General features: G+C 38.4%; 1 protein-coding gene across 4 annotated transcripts in view; it reads left to right on the top strand.

Annotated features, from left to right (window-relative positions):
• Positions 1-16,876, top strand: part of DOCK10 (dedicator of cytokinesis 10) — a 279,722-nt gene that overhangs the window by 138,260 nt on the left and 124,586 nt on the right. For all 4 annotated transcript variants that reach the window (XM_030802798.1, XM_030802799.1, XM_030802797.1 and 1 more), the window contains exon 4: positions 9,563-9,645. In XM_030802798.1, coding sequence (XP_030658658.1) covers positions 9,563-9,645 — 83 coding nt within the window. The remainder of the gene's footprint in view (positions 1-9,562; positions 9,646-16,876) is intronic.

The following is a 16,876-nucleotide window of genomic DNA, read 5'->3' as shown; positions in this document are numbered from 1 at the left end:
TGCCCTCAAGGTGCATACCATCAGGCAAGAAGTTACAGACCTCCGATTAGATTTCTACAACACACTCTGACAATACCCCCTGGAGTACTACTTTAAGGTAAACAAGGCCGGGTGCGGTGGCTCACACCTGTAATCCCAGCACTTTGGGAGCCCAAGGTGGGTGGATCACCAGGTCAGGAGATCAAGACCATCCTGGCTAATATGGTGAAACCCTGTCTCTACTAAAAATACAAAATAATTAGCAGGGCATGGTGGCAGGTACCTGTAGTCCCAGCTACTCGGGAGGCTGAGGCAGGAGAATGGCGTGAATCCAGGAGGTGGAGCTTGCAGTGAGCTGAGATCACACTACTGCACTCCAGCACACTGCACTCCAGCCTGGGAGATGGAGTGAGACTCCATCTAAAAAATAAATAAATAAATAAAGATAAACAAGTTCAGGTTTGCATGTCAGAAGAAACAACTAAAAGCATACTAGAGTATGGATTGGTCAGCTTGGGAAGGAGTAAGATTGAAGAAAAGTTGGACAGATAGGAGACTATTTGTTTTAATAGTCCAGGTGCATAATTACAAAGAGCTGTATGGCTATGCGATTGTGGAACTGGTAAAGACCTATTAAGGAGATAGCACTGACAGGAGTTGGGGACTGAAAATAAAGTAGAGGAATGTGTTTATGATGACTGCCATAATTATGGCTTGGGCTATTACCTAGATGGTTGTGCCATTCATTTAAATAAGGTGCCCAGAAGAGAGTGAAGATTGCTGGAAGAATGAAGCAAGAAAGATAATCTCATTTGCCAACATGCAGAGAGAGACATCCAAGAAGAAGGTAAATACATAGGTCTGGAGCACAGGGAAATGTAGGCAGTTACTCTAGATTTGAAAATTGAAGCTTTAAACCTGGAAGAGTATGCCCATGAACACCAGAGAACTGGGCTGGAGCTGAGAAGGCAGGTCCCTGAGCCACACTCTCACTAAGGGGCAGGCAAAGAGGACCCTGTGTAAGGAATGGAGAAGGAGTGGGCAGAGAGGAAAGTGGGGAACAAGGAGACATCGATATCTCAGAATTAAGGAAGAAGGGTCAATAGTGAGAGAAAGTGCATCAATGGCATAAAATGCCAAAGAAGAATCAAGATGGGGGCTCACTGGATTTAGGTATTGTTGTCCCTTTACTTGCAAAGCATAAACCCACTTCAGGAGTAAACCCAATAAAAATATTAGAATTCTTCAGGCAGAGTGCCCAACGCATACCAAAGTTAAAAATAATTCCATAGGCCGTTTATTGATCTTTAAATTGTGTACCAATATACTGCTTAATGTATTGCAGAGCAAAATTCTGTAAACATGAAAAACAATAAGATCCAATGAGTATAATATTGAAAATGAAATCTCTTCCTCTTCTTCCCTTGCACATTTGGACTCAGACAAGTGGCATTTAATTAATTGAGGAGAAAATTATGTATATTCAAGATAGGACTTAAATCCTAAACATAGTGAAGAAAATTACAGAGGAGGGGAAGTTGGCTATAATTTAAAAGTACTTCATGCTGCTCATTTTTAACTGAAAGAAATATATCTAACTAGAATGAAATTTATCTTGTCACAAGAAAACATGGGGAATTTCTTTTTTTACTTTTATAGTTAAAATAATTCTATATGCTTTGTGTTTAATTTTGGACCACATATATGTAAGTTGACAAAGAAACCATTCTTTGGGCCAACATGCCTTTGTTTAGTATACTTTATACTAATTTTTGAATTTCATGTGTAGAATAATGTGCACTCACACTTGCCCATATATAAGAATGTCTCTTACTAGTTGATTTTGCAGAGTGGGTTGCATGTATAAATAAATTAAGTAAAAATGAATGCTGTTTTCTGATCCTGAAACATTGGGCAGCAAATGAATGACTCATATGTATTTATTAACTTTAGACCAGAGCACAGTTAGCATGGAGTTTCTCATCCTAGAACAACTCCTATACTGTGACCTCAGGGCTATATGAACAATTAAAATTCCTACAGCATGTTGAGAAAAAAAATGAAACCACAAACATTGCTTCAAAATTTTTAAAAAGTTACATTCTTTCTTAATAAAATTCATGTAGATAAAAATATTTGTATGTATGTTTTATTTTTATTTTGGTTTTGTTTTGGGGGTTTTGGATTTTTATTTTTTGAAAAATAAGGCTCTTCATTCACTAATGAAGGTCTTGCTGATGGAGATCTTGTTGGAAGTTAAGGAACTTTTTATTTTGTGTGTACTTTTTACAAAATAAATTTAAAGCCATGTTTATTTAATGACTTTAAAAATGTAATGGAAAAATTAAGATATTAAAATCTGTTGTCTTACATTTGGCCTAGTTGTGTTCATATGTGGTGACTGTATTCCTATCATGGCCAAAACAAAATGGATCGCCCCAATTTTTTACACTAAATGTATAACACTAAAGGTAATAAATACACAAAAAATGATTAAGATAAATTCAAGTGCATGTATTACTGAACTTAGGATAAAATATATCTGGAAAAATAGTTGAAAAATGAAAACAAAATGGTTACGTGTTTCACATTAAGAACTCTGAAGAAACTTATTTTCCATTCACTAAAATTTCTAGAATAATAGTCTTGTTTCCAAATATGAAAACCTTCTCCAATTCTAAATTGGCTTTCCCTTCTCCACAATAAAAATCCCCCTAAAATGTTTGGCAGTAAGTGAGTAAAACACAAATGTACAAGTTAGAGGCCTTGGAGCATAAGAATAAAAAAGAACCCATTTTTAAGTTTGAACCTAAAATTTCAATTGCACTGGAAAATAACCCGGTTTTTATGCTTTACATGAGAGCAATGATTGGATCATAATAGTACCAAGGTGTTTTAGTACCATCCATCATTCATGCCCTGACAAATGACTTGTGAGATCTAGCTGGGAAATTAGAGTGCATGTTCCCAGGTCAAAAAGTCTACTTTTATAATTTATTCAACTGCCTTAACACAGCACATTTTGAAAAGAGAAACCAAATATTTTGGTTCACTTTCAATTTACCATGAATAAAGATACTGAATGAAAATTTAGGCTACCGTAGTTCAAAGCAATAAAATCGTCTTAAAATGATTTTCCCCTGGATTGGCCCTCGATATGACATTATATTTTACAAATGGGCATGCATGCTTATATACATAGTAACACCATCTTATATCAAGTAGTATTTTTTAAAAACCGGAATCTGTTAAATTAGATCTATTAAATTAGATCGTGCTGTGATTTCCGAAACTGAGACATTCTTATATTTACATTATTTACTTTGCCCAAATTCATTATTTGTACTTCTCCCTCAAGAGTGTGTGGTATAAGTTTTTTTGTTTGTTTGTTTTGTTTTGTTTTGCTTTGTTTTGTTTTTTGGGACGGAGTCTCTATCTGTCGCCCAGGCTGGAGTGCAGTGGCGCAATCTCGGCTCACTGCAAGCTCCGCCTCCCGGGTTCACGCCATTCTCCCGCCTCAGCCTCCCGAGTAGCTGGGACTACAGGCGCCTGCTACCACAACCGGCTAATTTTTTTTTTGTATTTTTAGTACAGACAGGGTTTCACTGTGTTAGCCAGGATGGTCTCGGTCTCCTGACCTCATGATCTGCCCGCGCTGGCCTCCCAAAGTGCTGGGATTACAAGCGTGAGCCACTGCGCCCAGCCAAGTTTTTAAATATTAAGTGTTCAACTGGTTTGTGTACTGCAGAAACTAATTATTACACTTTAAAAGAACACATAGTGTGATCTAGTTGAAGACCAAAAAAAAAATGTTTTCAGTGCCTTTTCTCTTTTTCACTAAAATGTCAATGTGTTGGGTAACCACACATCCTGGTTTGCAGGAATAGTCTCGTGTTCTAAGGGTCAGCCTTGCTAATAGTGCCTCCTTTCACTCTGAAATGTCTCAGTGTGAACAATAAATTATCTGGCCACTCTTTCAATGCATAATTTGCCTAAACTCAATTTCATGATGCTTCATTTTCAGCATTTATACAATAGCCATAATTACTTCTCAACTTTATAAAGGACGGCATGAATACTAAAATTGCCACCATCGTTTTACAAATACAGAATTATTTCCAGCAGTGACTAAGGGCCAAAATGAACACTGTTTATGCTTGCATTAATCTTTCTGGCAAGAAACTAGTCAGGTAATTAAATAAACCTCTATAGCCAAAAAGAAAAATAATTTTGCATCTAAAAAGAAATCTGTTACCTGCTTATTACTATGTAGCCAGAATTCAATAATCAACCCTTTTACAAGATGAACAAATTGCATTGCCAAACCCAAATTGCTATTTGAGGTATATAACATGATTTGAATTGATTCTAATGATTCTCTGAAGCAGCGGAACAAGCAGAAAAATGAAATATTTTCTTTACAGCACCTTAGGGTGTTCTTTATAATAGCCCACTCATTTTTAAACATTTAGATTTTTAGAACTTTCAAAGTATCATTTGTAGTCATTTCCAGAAGAAAATGATACAGATGATTATTGATTTAACAAATAAATATTGAATGTCCACTATAAATAAAACCTCATACTGGAGTTGATATGTCCTTTTAAAAGGCTGTGTCTAGATGAGTGAAAACAAGAAGATAATTCCAGCTACTAGAATCCACTGTGTGAAACTAGGACCCCAAGGCTCTCAGTTCATGGTCAGACAAGGACTGGACCACATTATCACTCATGTGGAATCATGGAATCTACCTGGTGAAGTAGCAACATTTCTCCATCTCCTTCAGAATCACCTGTAGTACTTTTTACAATGTAGATTTCTTGGCACTCCCTCTAGAGATTCTGATTCCATGGATCTCAAGTGAGACCCAGGAGCCTGAATTTTAATTATCAACTCCAAGGACCATGGACATACACGTTTTAGGAAACTCTATCCTTATGGCACAAAAGCCTTTGACCATGTTGACTTTGGCCTGCTTTTTGGTGTCTAAACACATACAGGCAGAGATGGCAAGCATAAAGGCTGACTAAGCAAACATAATAAATGAAAAAAACGTGAGCCAGGACATCACTGTTTGGAGTAATTAACCATCTCAGAAAGCTCTTGCTCAATATTCACAGTCTTTGCCTTTGAAGCTGACTGTGGCAGCCTCCAGTTGAAAAGGGATGAGGAGCTGGCATTTTGAAACAGGTGCCGTGGGCTGGGAAGTCAGTAAGGGAAAAATGGAGTCATTGCCTTACTGTAACAAGCAGAGTTGTAGCCTGTGACTTTGAATTTGCAACAGATCATTTCAGCTTAGATTTTGGACAAAGAGGAGCTGTAGTCATAATTATAATAGTTTTTAATGATCTCCTTAGAGTGACTGTGTGGGCTGGAACAAAGAATAGAGAATAATTTTCTATGCGTAACATTTCCAAAATGCCATAACTATGTAGGAGAAATGGTTATGTGTTTGTAAAATGCACTGGCTTTCTCAAAATCACAGAAATCACAGATTTAGAAGCATTCTTAGGAGTCATCTAGTCTAACTCTGATTCTCATCTACCCACCACCAGATATATAAGGCCTAGCAAATAAAATCAGAAGTAATTTGATTAAACAGAACCCTTTGATAATCAGACCTAATATATTTCTCAAAAACTTCATTTTTAATAATCAAGGAATATAAATTGTTATTATTAACTGTTGTGAATGTGAATTATAGATTGAAACAAACTTGCTGAGAAAACTGATGTTGTTAAGCAAGTACTTATTGAGTGCTTACACTATGCTAGGTGCTTCACACGAATTATTTGATCCTAGTGAAGGTGGTATTACTTAGGCAGATAAAAGCATTTAGATATATTAAGTTATTTGAGATCCCACAGCTATTAAATGGTAGAACCAAAATTCAAAACTAGGTCTGTCTGATTCTAAAACAGAAACAGAAATATTATACAGCAAAACATCCAGAATGATGGTCCAAATGTGGTTTGTTTTTAAAGTTTGCAACCATCAAACAATTTATAAGTTAGCTGAATAGACTTTTAGAATCAGACAAATCCAGTTTGAAATTCTGTTTCTACCACCTATGGGGCCTAGGTCAAAGATCTGAATCTCTGCTTGCCTCTCTAATCTATAAAATGGGAATAATAGTCTCAAAGAATGCTTGTTAAGACTGTATGCAAAGTGCTTAATAGTACAGTATCTGACAAACATTTACAGCTTAAAAAAAAGTTTTGTGTTTTTTTTTACTAATATCATACTAATATAAGAAAGTGCCACATTCATTTTTGGTCAGTGAAATTCAAGACTAATATATCTTAGATTCGGCTACACCTGTAGCATATTGTGAACATCGTGCATAACATGATGAGTGTACATGTTTATCATGGTCAAACCTAGGTACTATCAATAGCAAGAAAGGGCAGTGAGTCAATGCATCTGTGTCCCATTGAAACCTCCAGATCAGAAAGTGTGGAGATAGAAATTATGTTGCAGAAATTTCTAATCCAGTCCAATATTCTGAATGCTCAAGAGCTAAATCTGAGATCCAAACCAATAAAATGTCTCGACCAAGATCACATCAGGAGGCAGTCCTAGTCCCAGGACAAGAATAAAGCTTTCTATCCGCTAGTTCCCAAGGCTGTACCCTCTATTTTCATTTTGCTAACTTAGAATATACACTGGTTTGGCAATTTTCTATTTTTATCAAATAGTCTTTAAAATACTCTGAGCATTCTATCCTAAGAAAATAATCAAAATACGGTGGTATGCGGGGAGAGTAGGAGGGCCATATGCATGATGATAGACTCTGGGGCATTTTTTTCTATAATGTCCTTGGAAGTAGCCATAAAAATGACTCACTTTGTTCCCTCCTTTACATCTTTGCTCAAGTCTCACCTTTCCTGTGAGCTCCATGCTAACCAGCTTATATAAATTAATTCCCTTGCTCCAAATCTCCCAGCCCCTTTCCTTTGTTTTATTTTTCCCATGACACTACCATTTTCTAACATATAATACAATTTACTTAGTTTTTTATATGTTAGATGAAGATAAAACATTTCAGCAAAGGAGCATATTAAGGCTCAATTTTCAGCCCGGCGCGGTGGCTCACGCCTGTAATCCCAGCACTTTGGGAGGCCGAGGCAGGTGGATCACGAGGTCAGGAGATCGAGACCATCCTGGCTAACACGGTGAAACCCTGTCTCTACTAAAAATACAAAAAATTAGCTGGGCGTGGTGGCAGGCGCCTGTAGTCCTGGCCACTCGGGAGGCTGAGGCAGGAGAATGGTGTGAACCCGGGAGGCGGAGCTTGCAGTCAGCGGAGATCACCCCACTGCACATCAGCCTGGGCGACAGAGCGAGACTCCATCTCAAAAAAAAAAAAAAAAGGCTCAATTTTCCTCTTATTTCCAGAAACATGTGCTTTGCAGAATTGGCTCAGGCATTGGCAAGATGCTACAGCTCACCATACTGTTTTGCTCAAATTCCCCATCCATTCCAGTACTTCCAGATCCCCTGACTTCCCTTTTACTATTCTTCTCTACATTCATCTGTCTTGCCACTGTTGCGTTTTTAAGCTCTCCTTTTGTCCTGCGTTCATAGCTGTCATCATCCTATGCCCACCTCTGTCCTAGGGTCACTCCTTGTTTTGTCCTCAGTTCCCAGTTTGTGTGTGGGCACCTCCCTGAACAAATAATGCCGTGGTGCTGAGAGAACTTCAGGCCAGAGAAATCCAGAACAGCCCTGTCCCCTCTCCCTGCGTTTTTCATGCATCTCGAGCCTCATGCCTGGAATATGTGCTCTCCATCCACCTTTCTATGATGCCCACTAGGCCACCTCCCTCCATCCATCCTTTCTGCAAAGGCAGTGCTAACACTTTCTTTGCTGCAGCAGTCCTGCACCTTACCTATTCCCTTCTTGCTTACAAAGACAATCACAGGTCTTTACTCCTCAGAGTGCAATAGATTTATTACTCTTTGTTTTCCCCCAATGCTAGAGAACAGGTGTTCATATAATCCCAATGATAGCTGCTTACTCCCCAGAATCATGTAATTTTAGAATAGAAAGGAGTCTCAAAAGCCATCAGGTGAAATCCCATTACAGATCTATGATCAGTACAGTGCTAGGTGCATGGTAGGTGTTTGGAAAATATTTGCCATCCATAAATATTATATAATCAGCCATTACATACCCCTATATGATAACTATTCTGTGCCATTGTTTCTAAATCATTTTTGCCTATCAGTTATTCACATCTGTTTATAAAATCTATGAATAAACTGCAGATCATTATGTTAAGTGAAATAAGCCAGGCACAGAAAGACAAACATCGCATGTTCTTACTTACTTATGCGATCCAAAAATGAAAACAATTCAACCCACAGAGAAAGGGAGTAGAAGGGTGGTTACCGGAGGCTGGGGTGGAGGGGAGGTGGGGATGGCTAATGGGTACAAAAAAATAGTTAGAATGAATGAATAAGGCCTACTATTTGATAGCACAACTGGGTGGCTATAGTCAATAATAATTTAATTGTACATTTAAAAATAACTAAAAGGGTATAATTGGATGGTTCATAACACAAACGATAAATGCTTGAGGGGATGGACACCCCATTTTTTCCATGATGTGGTTATTACACATTACATGCCTGTATCAAAACGTCTCATGTATATACACCTGCAATGTACCCACAAAAATTAAAAATAAAATAAAACAAAACAGAGCTATGAATAATCACAGACAAAGACTGTGCCTTAGAAGGCATGAGGTAAAACTGAAAAGCTAGTTTCAGGCTAACAGGAGCAATGATACAAAATGGAAAAGATTGGTTACTGAAGTAAGAACAAGAAGGAATGGGCTAAAATCATGACAAAAGACTCTTATATAAATAATAACATCTTTTCCTACTAAGAACTCTTAGATCATGTCAGGGCTTGCCAAAGGAAGCTGAAAAATGATGATTCTTGAGGTTAGCAGCATATCTGGTAGGATTCAGGGGCAATTAAATTAGTTTTTTGATAGAGTAAAATAGAATAAATATGTTAAATAGTTCCTCCTGTTTAATGGAAGAATGGAATGCAAATGGTTAGATTTCCATGGGAAATTGAAAATGATTGGAAAGAGCAAGCTCCTTACCTACCTTTTAAGTTGTTAGCATTCACACCACCCCAGAGGCACAAGACCTGTCTTCATGGTACTTTTTGCTTAGGCAGCTTTTTTTAAAATTATTATTATTATTATTATTATTATTATTATTGTGAGACGAAGTCTCACTCTGTCACCCAAGCTGGAGTGCAGTGGCATGATCTCAGCTCACTGCAACCTCCACCTCCTGGGTTCAAGCTTTTCTCATGTCTCAGCCTCCTGAGTAGGTGGGATTACAGGCACCCGCCACCACGCCCAGCTAATTTTTGTATTTTTAGTAGAGACGGGGTTTTGGGGTTTTGCCATATTGGTCAGGTTGGCCTTGAACTCCTAATCTCAGGTGATCCACCCACCTTGGCCTCTCAAAGTGCTGGGATTACAGGCAAGCGCCACCGCGCCCAGCCTTTTAATGATAATTTTTATATTAATAATTGTCATTTTTCTTTCTTTCAGGCTTGTAAATTTTATAGTTCCCAGTGGCATGTGGTAAACTACAAATATGAACAATATTCTGGAGACATTCGACAGCTACCCCGGTAAGAACCTGTTATGAGCACTTATTGGTCTTTTCCAAATATAGATGACATCCTCTGTTCTAGTCCTGCCATTGTTCATGAATACACATACATTAATCTTCTGTCAAGGCACATTTTTCAAAATGTATAAGTAAGAGTCAAGATAGGACATTTTGTTCAACATGTGTAACTTGCATCTTCAGAGTTTGAATTGAGATATAAATATACTATGATTTAATTTTTTTAATGTAATTTTGACATTCATTTATCATTGTATTATTATTTTGTGAGCTGTTTTTTCAGTAGCAGGCACAGGAGGATTAGAAAAGTACCATATGGCCGAATAGTTTTTCTGACAATATTCTGTATAGCATTCATATTTGTTACTTGTTTCATGCATTTTCATGCTGGGATATCGGAAATCATGAAAATAAACAACTTCCACAAAAGAAAGATATGTACACACACACACACACACACACACACACGACCAAAAGGAAAATAAACACCTAATTTTGTTCCTGACTCTCAGGAACATAAGCCTTTGGAGAAAGTAATTTTGTTCTGCTTCTGCTCAAAAGTCACCTCCGCAGAAAAGCTCACCTGACTACCTGAACAAAAGTAGAAATTAATTCAGTGTCTGTTTCCCCTTCTAAAGTAAAAATCCCCAAAGGGCAGGGACTTTTCCCTGCAGAATTCCCTGCAGGCCTGTAAGAAGAATACCTGGCACATAGTAGGTGTGCAGTTCTATAATTACTTATTGGACAAACAAACTGAGTAAATGGCAAATTTTAAAATATAATATTCCTGGATGGGTTTGGAGTTGCTCCTATTTAAAGAACTTCCTTGAACTGGTACCACTCAGCTCACCGGTTCATCAAGCTAAGATTATGTAAATAATTCAGAAAAACACTTGAAACAATCAAAAGTTAAGTTTTTATTAACACTTTCCTCAAGTGAAGCACTGAGATGATACACATTGGATCTAATTTTTAATAGATTCATGGTTCAGAATTGGGAACCACTTTGCTATATTTCCTGTGGCCCCAGAAGCATCTTTTCAAGACTTGTATACTTGGAAGCACTGCTCTCAATTTCTGAATGTGGAATTTGAAAGAGGGATTATGAACTAGATTTAAGAAGGTGACATTTGATCTTGGATATGAATCAACAGTAGCTGCCAACACAGGCATCTTGGGAAAGGATTCTGGAGAAGCAACAAGGCAAAGACCGTGAAGTGGTGGGAACCACTATGGTCACTTGAGTCAGGAAGACTAGAGCTTAAGGATGGAAGGGGCATAGTAAGATGAAACCAAGGACCTTAGGCAAGGGACCCTGTGTGCCCTGGAAAGGAGCTTGGATTTTACTTTCATTGCAACAAAAGTCTTTGGAAATTTCAACCAGGGGTGTGGCATGATCTGGTTTACCTCTTTGAAAGAACTCTTGGGCTACTGTATGGAGAATGGGACTGCAGGGGTGGCAATCGAAGGAAAAGACAGGAGGAAGCCATTTGTTTGGGGGTTTCATTACCATGAAGAGAAAAAAATTATGTCCCTTCTAAACTGCAAATCTTTTTTCAAAACACTGAACAGTAATGTCTACCAGATCTTTGAGCATTCTTTTAGACTTGAGTCCCTGCTGATAGACAAGCTCTTGCAACTTCATGTTGGGAAGGTTCACCACACCCTAAGCTTTCCTGAGTAATTGTTACATTCAGAATGTCTGGGTGTTCATGACACAGTTTTTGTAGGCACAGCTGAAAAGCAAAGCATCTTTTAACATCAGAACTTCTTCTTTCTGAAAATAGTTCTGAGAAGTGGTTACAACTCGGAAGCTGTGTATAAGAAGTTGGGAGACTGCATCTCAAGTTGAGAGGATGGAGACAGCCGTGTTTAGCCATCCTTTTAACTAAATGTGTTCCCACCATCTTTAGGTCCATTACACTCTTCAGTAGCTGTATCCCCAAACACTGTTCATCTTTCCTTATATTCATGATGCTGTAAAGAAAGAAAGCAAATTAGAGATTTCACATTCACAGTATTCTTCGTCTGTTAAAGCAGTGAAGAAAGCATCTCGAGAAAAAAAACAGTCCTGGACATTATTGCTGAATTGCAATTCTCATAGTTTGCAAGATTAATCTCATGAGAAGAAATAAAAAAAAATTAACTGAAATATTGTTGAGAATTTCCCTTACTTTAACTAAAGAAAGTGGAAGTTGATACCAAGAAAGGGAAGAATCAGACTGCCACAAAGTAAGAAACTTTATGTATTCAAACTGAAAATCAGAAGTTCTAAAATATAACCCTTTCAGATATACCCCAGAACAATGAAGATGAGCACGGAACAGCAGAATTATTCTTTAAAATGATTTTACAAAGCTAAGCATTCCCCTCTAAAGACTACATGTATTTAGGTCAGTAATGGAAACAGACAATTTACTTGGGTCTTCTGAGGCTAATAGAAGTAAATCATTTTCATACCTCCTGGATTAGAAGAATTCTCCTATGTCTGCTACCAATTTAAATTGCTTATTTCCTTTTATGAGTTGCTGAGACTGCAAAATGAAAATTTGCAATTATAGAAAAGCAAAAAAAGGTGAAATTTATTCTTTAAATTTAAATGCGTATTATTGACCCTTAAGATTTTCACTTTTTTTATTTTTAAGCGAGGGTCCATAGGAAGATACTGAAGAGATAGATGACTTCAGGCTAGAATGGAAAACGTAAGCCTTTATGCACTAGCAGTAGAAATCAGCACTTAACTTGGAGATCCCAGAAGAAAAAAGCAGCATAAAAATATATGATGCCACTGATTTCATTAATCCACTGGGCAAAATACAGAGATGTGTGACATATTAAAAATTTTTACCATGGTCGATTTGATAGAAAGAAGATGTAAGGAAGAAAAATTTTGTGACTAAAGATCAAATAAAGTGTGACCAGCTTACCTGGGCTGAAATAGAACAGATTTTTTTTTTTAGTAAAAGCATTTTCTTGAATGTCTACAGTGAGCCAGAATGTGCTGGGTGTCATACATGCATTATCTCATTTAATACTCATAACCCTGTGGAATAGGAACTGTTATCCTCATTTTATAGCAGAAACTGGGAAACTGAGAGGGAATTCACCCCAAAACTCACAGCTGATAACTGATGGGGCACTCAGGCATCCCCACACTGGGCAATCCAGGTCATTTCGGTGGAGAAAAGAGAAATGAGGCTGCCCATAGTTACTACCAATGTTGGATGCAAACACCAAAGGGTAAGGTCTGGGATGAGCCCTTTATCTTGGTATCCCTGAGGCTCTTAGAGACCACACAATGGTCCTGGGGGAAGGATTTTAAAGTCAATAGCCACAGGTGCTGATCTTTTCATGACCTTTAAAAGAGAGAAGTCAGGCCGGGCACGGTGGCTCGTGTCTATAATCCCAGCACTTTGGGAGGCCGAGGCGGGTGGATCACGAGGTCAGGAGATCAAGACCATCCTGGCTAACATGGTGAAACCTCGTCTCTACTAAAAAAATACAAAAAAAATTAGCTGGGCATGGTGGCGGGCGCCTGTAGTCCCAGCTACTTGGGAGGTTGAGGCAGGAGAATGGCGTGAACCTGGGAGGCAGAGCTTGCAGTGAGCCGAGATTGAGCCACTGCACTCCAGCCTGGGCGACAGAGCGAGACTCCGTCTCAAAAAAAAAAAAAAAAAGAGAGAGAGAGAAGTCATTGCATAGTAGCCCCACAGACGTGTGACTGAGCTTGAAGATTGCTCTTTAAAGGCAGGAGGCTGTGCCTTGTGGCTTATTAAAAACCGGATTGGGAAATAAGAATCTTCAGTAGCCCTCAAGCCTCAGCAACGATCCAAGCACTGTCTGCCTTCCCTGCCCAAGGGCATTGGACAGGCATCCCTCCCGCAGCCCTCCCTCCTGCACTGTTTCCAGCCCCTACAGCCTTCCTTCCTGGATGCTCCACACTTGGCCCCTCCTCAGAACCTGTACTCTTGCAGCTCCCTCTGCCAGGGGATATTCTCCTAGGTCATCACACAACCAGCTACTTCTCCTCCTCAGTTTAAATGTTACCTCTCGAGAGAGGCCATCCTTGAAGAGTCTTTCTACATGTGGACTTTGACATTTCCACAAGGATCACTCTTCACTCTTCTCTTCTTTCTCCTCTTCGATTTTTTTCTTTTCTTTTCTTTCTTTCTTTCTTTTTTTTTTTTTTTTTTTTTTTTTTTTTTGAGACTGGGTCTCACTTTGTCCCCAGGCTGAAGTGCAGTGGCACAATCTCAGCTCACTGCAACCTCCACCTTTCGGGTTCAAAGGATCCTCCTGCCTTAGCCTCCCAAGTAGCTGGGATTACAGGTGTGGGCCACCATGCCTGGCTAATTTTTTTGTGTTTTTAGTGGAGACAGGGTTTCACTATGTTGGCCAGGCTGGTCTTTAACTCCTGACCTCAAGTGATCCACCAGCCTCGGCCTCCCGAAGTGCTGGGATTACAGCCATGAGCTGCTGCACCCAGCCTTGATTTTCTTAACAACCATTTTCACTCAGAGAAATTATCTTATTTCTGCTTAAATTCATGATTGACTCTCTCCTCCCCTAGAATGCAAGCTTCCTCAGTTCAGGAACTTATTTTCTGATATGTGGTTGACATTATTGCAGCTCTTCTGGGTGCCAGGTAATATCTGGAAACTGGAATGTTGAGTGGCAAAGGTGAATGGACCCCAAGAATTAAGACAGCTCTCAATAATGCACATTGAATTTGATCAAGCAAACTCAGAATTAAGAATTAGCCACTAATGAAGTGGCACGCTTACATTCACTACAACCCTAGCCCCAGATCTGACTTAAATTGACACTCTCTGGTCTGCATAGTTTTTAAAAATGAAGATTAAGATCACCATGGATATGGCTAGGGACTACTGGGTTTGGCTGAGTTTTGCTATTGACTTCATTGGTATTCTCTGTCTTGTATCTTCTGAGTTTTGCTATTGACTTCATTAGTATTCTCTGTCTCATATCTTCTGAGTTATTTTTGAATCATTAATACTTAAAGTGGATGTTTAAATAAAGTTTTATTTTATTAAAGAAAGAGTATGGAGATGTCATAAGTTGTAATATAGTGTTAAATATGACATTTGGGAAATTCCTAAAAACATTTCCAATCATTTGTCTGAAGCTCTCTTCTCTCTTTTCTAAATCATCTATTCTTCAAAAATATCAGGGAAAAATCACTGAGAAATTTTTACTTAATCTTTACTTTGAGAATAGTTTATGTGTATCTGTTGTACAATTTTTTATTATCTTTACTATAAAAAAGAATCAGTTCAGAAGACATCATTTTTGGTCACTCTATGTATAATATCAAGACTTTCAAATTTTTCACACATCCCTTTAAAAGTTTTTTGCAAATTTTAAACCTAGGAAAAAGTTAAAAGATTGGCGTACAATGAATCCCACTACTCCCATCATCTAGAATGTGTCTTTTATGTTTTGCTATATTTGTTTTATTACACACCTGTCCATCCATCCACCCATCCATCCATCCATCCATCATCCATTCTTCTAGACATCTATCAATTTGTTTTATTTTTTGGTCATTTTAAAGTGGAATTTAAAACATTAACACACTGCCTCTCTAAACTCTTTGGAATGCACACCTTTAAATACAGCTGTAGATGTCTGCAGTTCATTTTTTCTCTTTTGATATAAAATTTACATACAAGAAAACATGCAAATTGTAAGTGAACCATTTGATAACTTTTGACCACAGCACACTTGTGCAACTCAAACCTCTGTTGAGATAACAGAACAATGTTATCACCCCCAAAGAGTTAACTACCACCCCTCCCTGGTTAACCCTCACCTCTCCTTTTCTCTCCCCCAAGAGACAACCAGTGCTCTAATTTTCATAACCATGGAATCATACCATGTGTGTTCTTGTTTCTAGCTTTTCTTACTCAGCACAATGCTTCTGAGTGATATCCACGTTGTTGCACGTATCAGTAGCTTCTTTTCCTTTCTGAGTAACATTCCTGTGTGTGGATCTACTGTAGTTTGTTTAGCCATCCTCCAGTGACAGACACTTCTGCGGCATTCTGAGCTGAGTTGGTCATCAGTCACTAAATCTACGGGCTTTTGTGAAACTTTTGTGAAATTTATAGGCTATCTCAGTCATTATTTCCACTTCTCAACTGGGAGATCTGTGAAAAAAAAACTTTCACAAGCATTTAGCCTTTTACGTTGAAATTCAAGAGAACCTTACTTTGTTTCGTCACTTTTTTGTTTTTACATCGTTACTAGTTTGAAAGTCTTTCTCTCCTCCTTGTTTATAAGTATCTTGCGGAAATTTACATTAATGAGACGCCTGGCCTGTATTGTGATCCACAGTTATTGAGAACAAATGCCTACAAAATCATTCTTTTGGAAGGAAGGATAAGCCATGCTGGCCAAAGAGGACAGAATAGGAGGTTCAGAAACAAATACCATTGCATCAAGGTCAAATGAAACTGATGGGAAAGGACTAGCACGGGGCCAAAGGTTGACATTCCACTTTCAAGTTTGTCTTTGTTGCCTCTTCCTTGGTTTTCCCGATTCACTCTTTTTTCATTCACTTGGGATGTTTCCTCCGTTCTTTCTTTACTGCTGTGCCACCATTTTAAGAATCCTGGAACACTCATCTTCTGTTCTCTGCAGACAGGGTACCTTGAGCAATTGCTCTGAAATCAGCCATTGGAACCTCCCTCTAAATCTCAGGCAACATGTCACCTCTCACAGGAGTCGGGGAGAGGGAAGGGTTGTATTTACAGGCTTTATTTTTGCCAATCAAATTAAAAGGTGAGCGAGACTGCTTCTTGTTCAGAGCATGTTAGATGGTATTAAGGAGAAAAGGAATATTTTTGGTGGGGTAGCAAGAATTTCCCAGTGATCCTAAAAGAACTCTCTGTCTTCTGCTACTTCCTCTGCCATCCCATAAAGTTGACCCTGACCAAAAGAGGCAGAACAAGTTAACATCAGTGCAGGCAGCACTAATAGGCTTGACTATCTCTAAGGCTCTGCAAGAAGAAAGGATAACCTCCTTTGGAAGAGAGAAATGGCAGCAATCTTACTTAATGTGCTTATTAAAGATTCACCTTTCCTAAATGCAGGCTTCTAATACTATCTCTTAAAAGTGGTTACAATGATAAATTTCCATGTTATGTCTATCTTACCACAATAAAAAACACTTCTTATCAGGAATGGAGAACATGGTTCTGATCTCAGGC

This window comes from Nomascus leucogenys, chromosome 22a (assembly GCF_006542625.1).
Source record: "Nomascus leucogenys isolate Asia chromosome 22a, Asia_NLE_v1, whole genome shotgun sequence".
NCBI lineage: Eukaryota > Metazoa > Chordata > Mammalia > Primates > Hylobatidae > Nomascus > Nomascus leucogenys.
The sequence above is the reverse complement of the archived record's forward strand: the minus strand, read 5'-3'. Positions and strand labels throughout refer to the sequence as shown.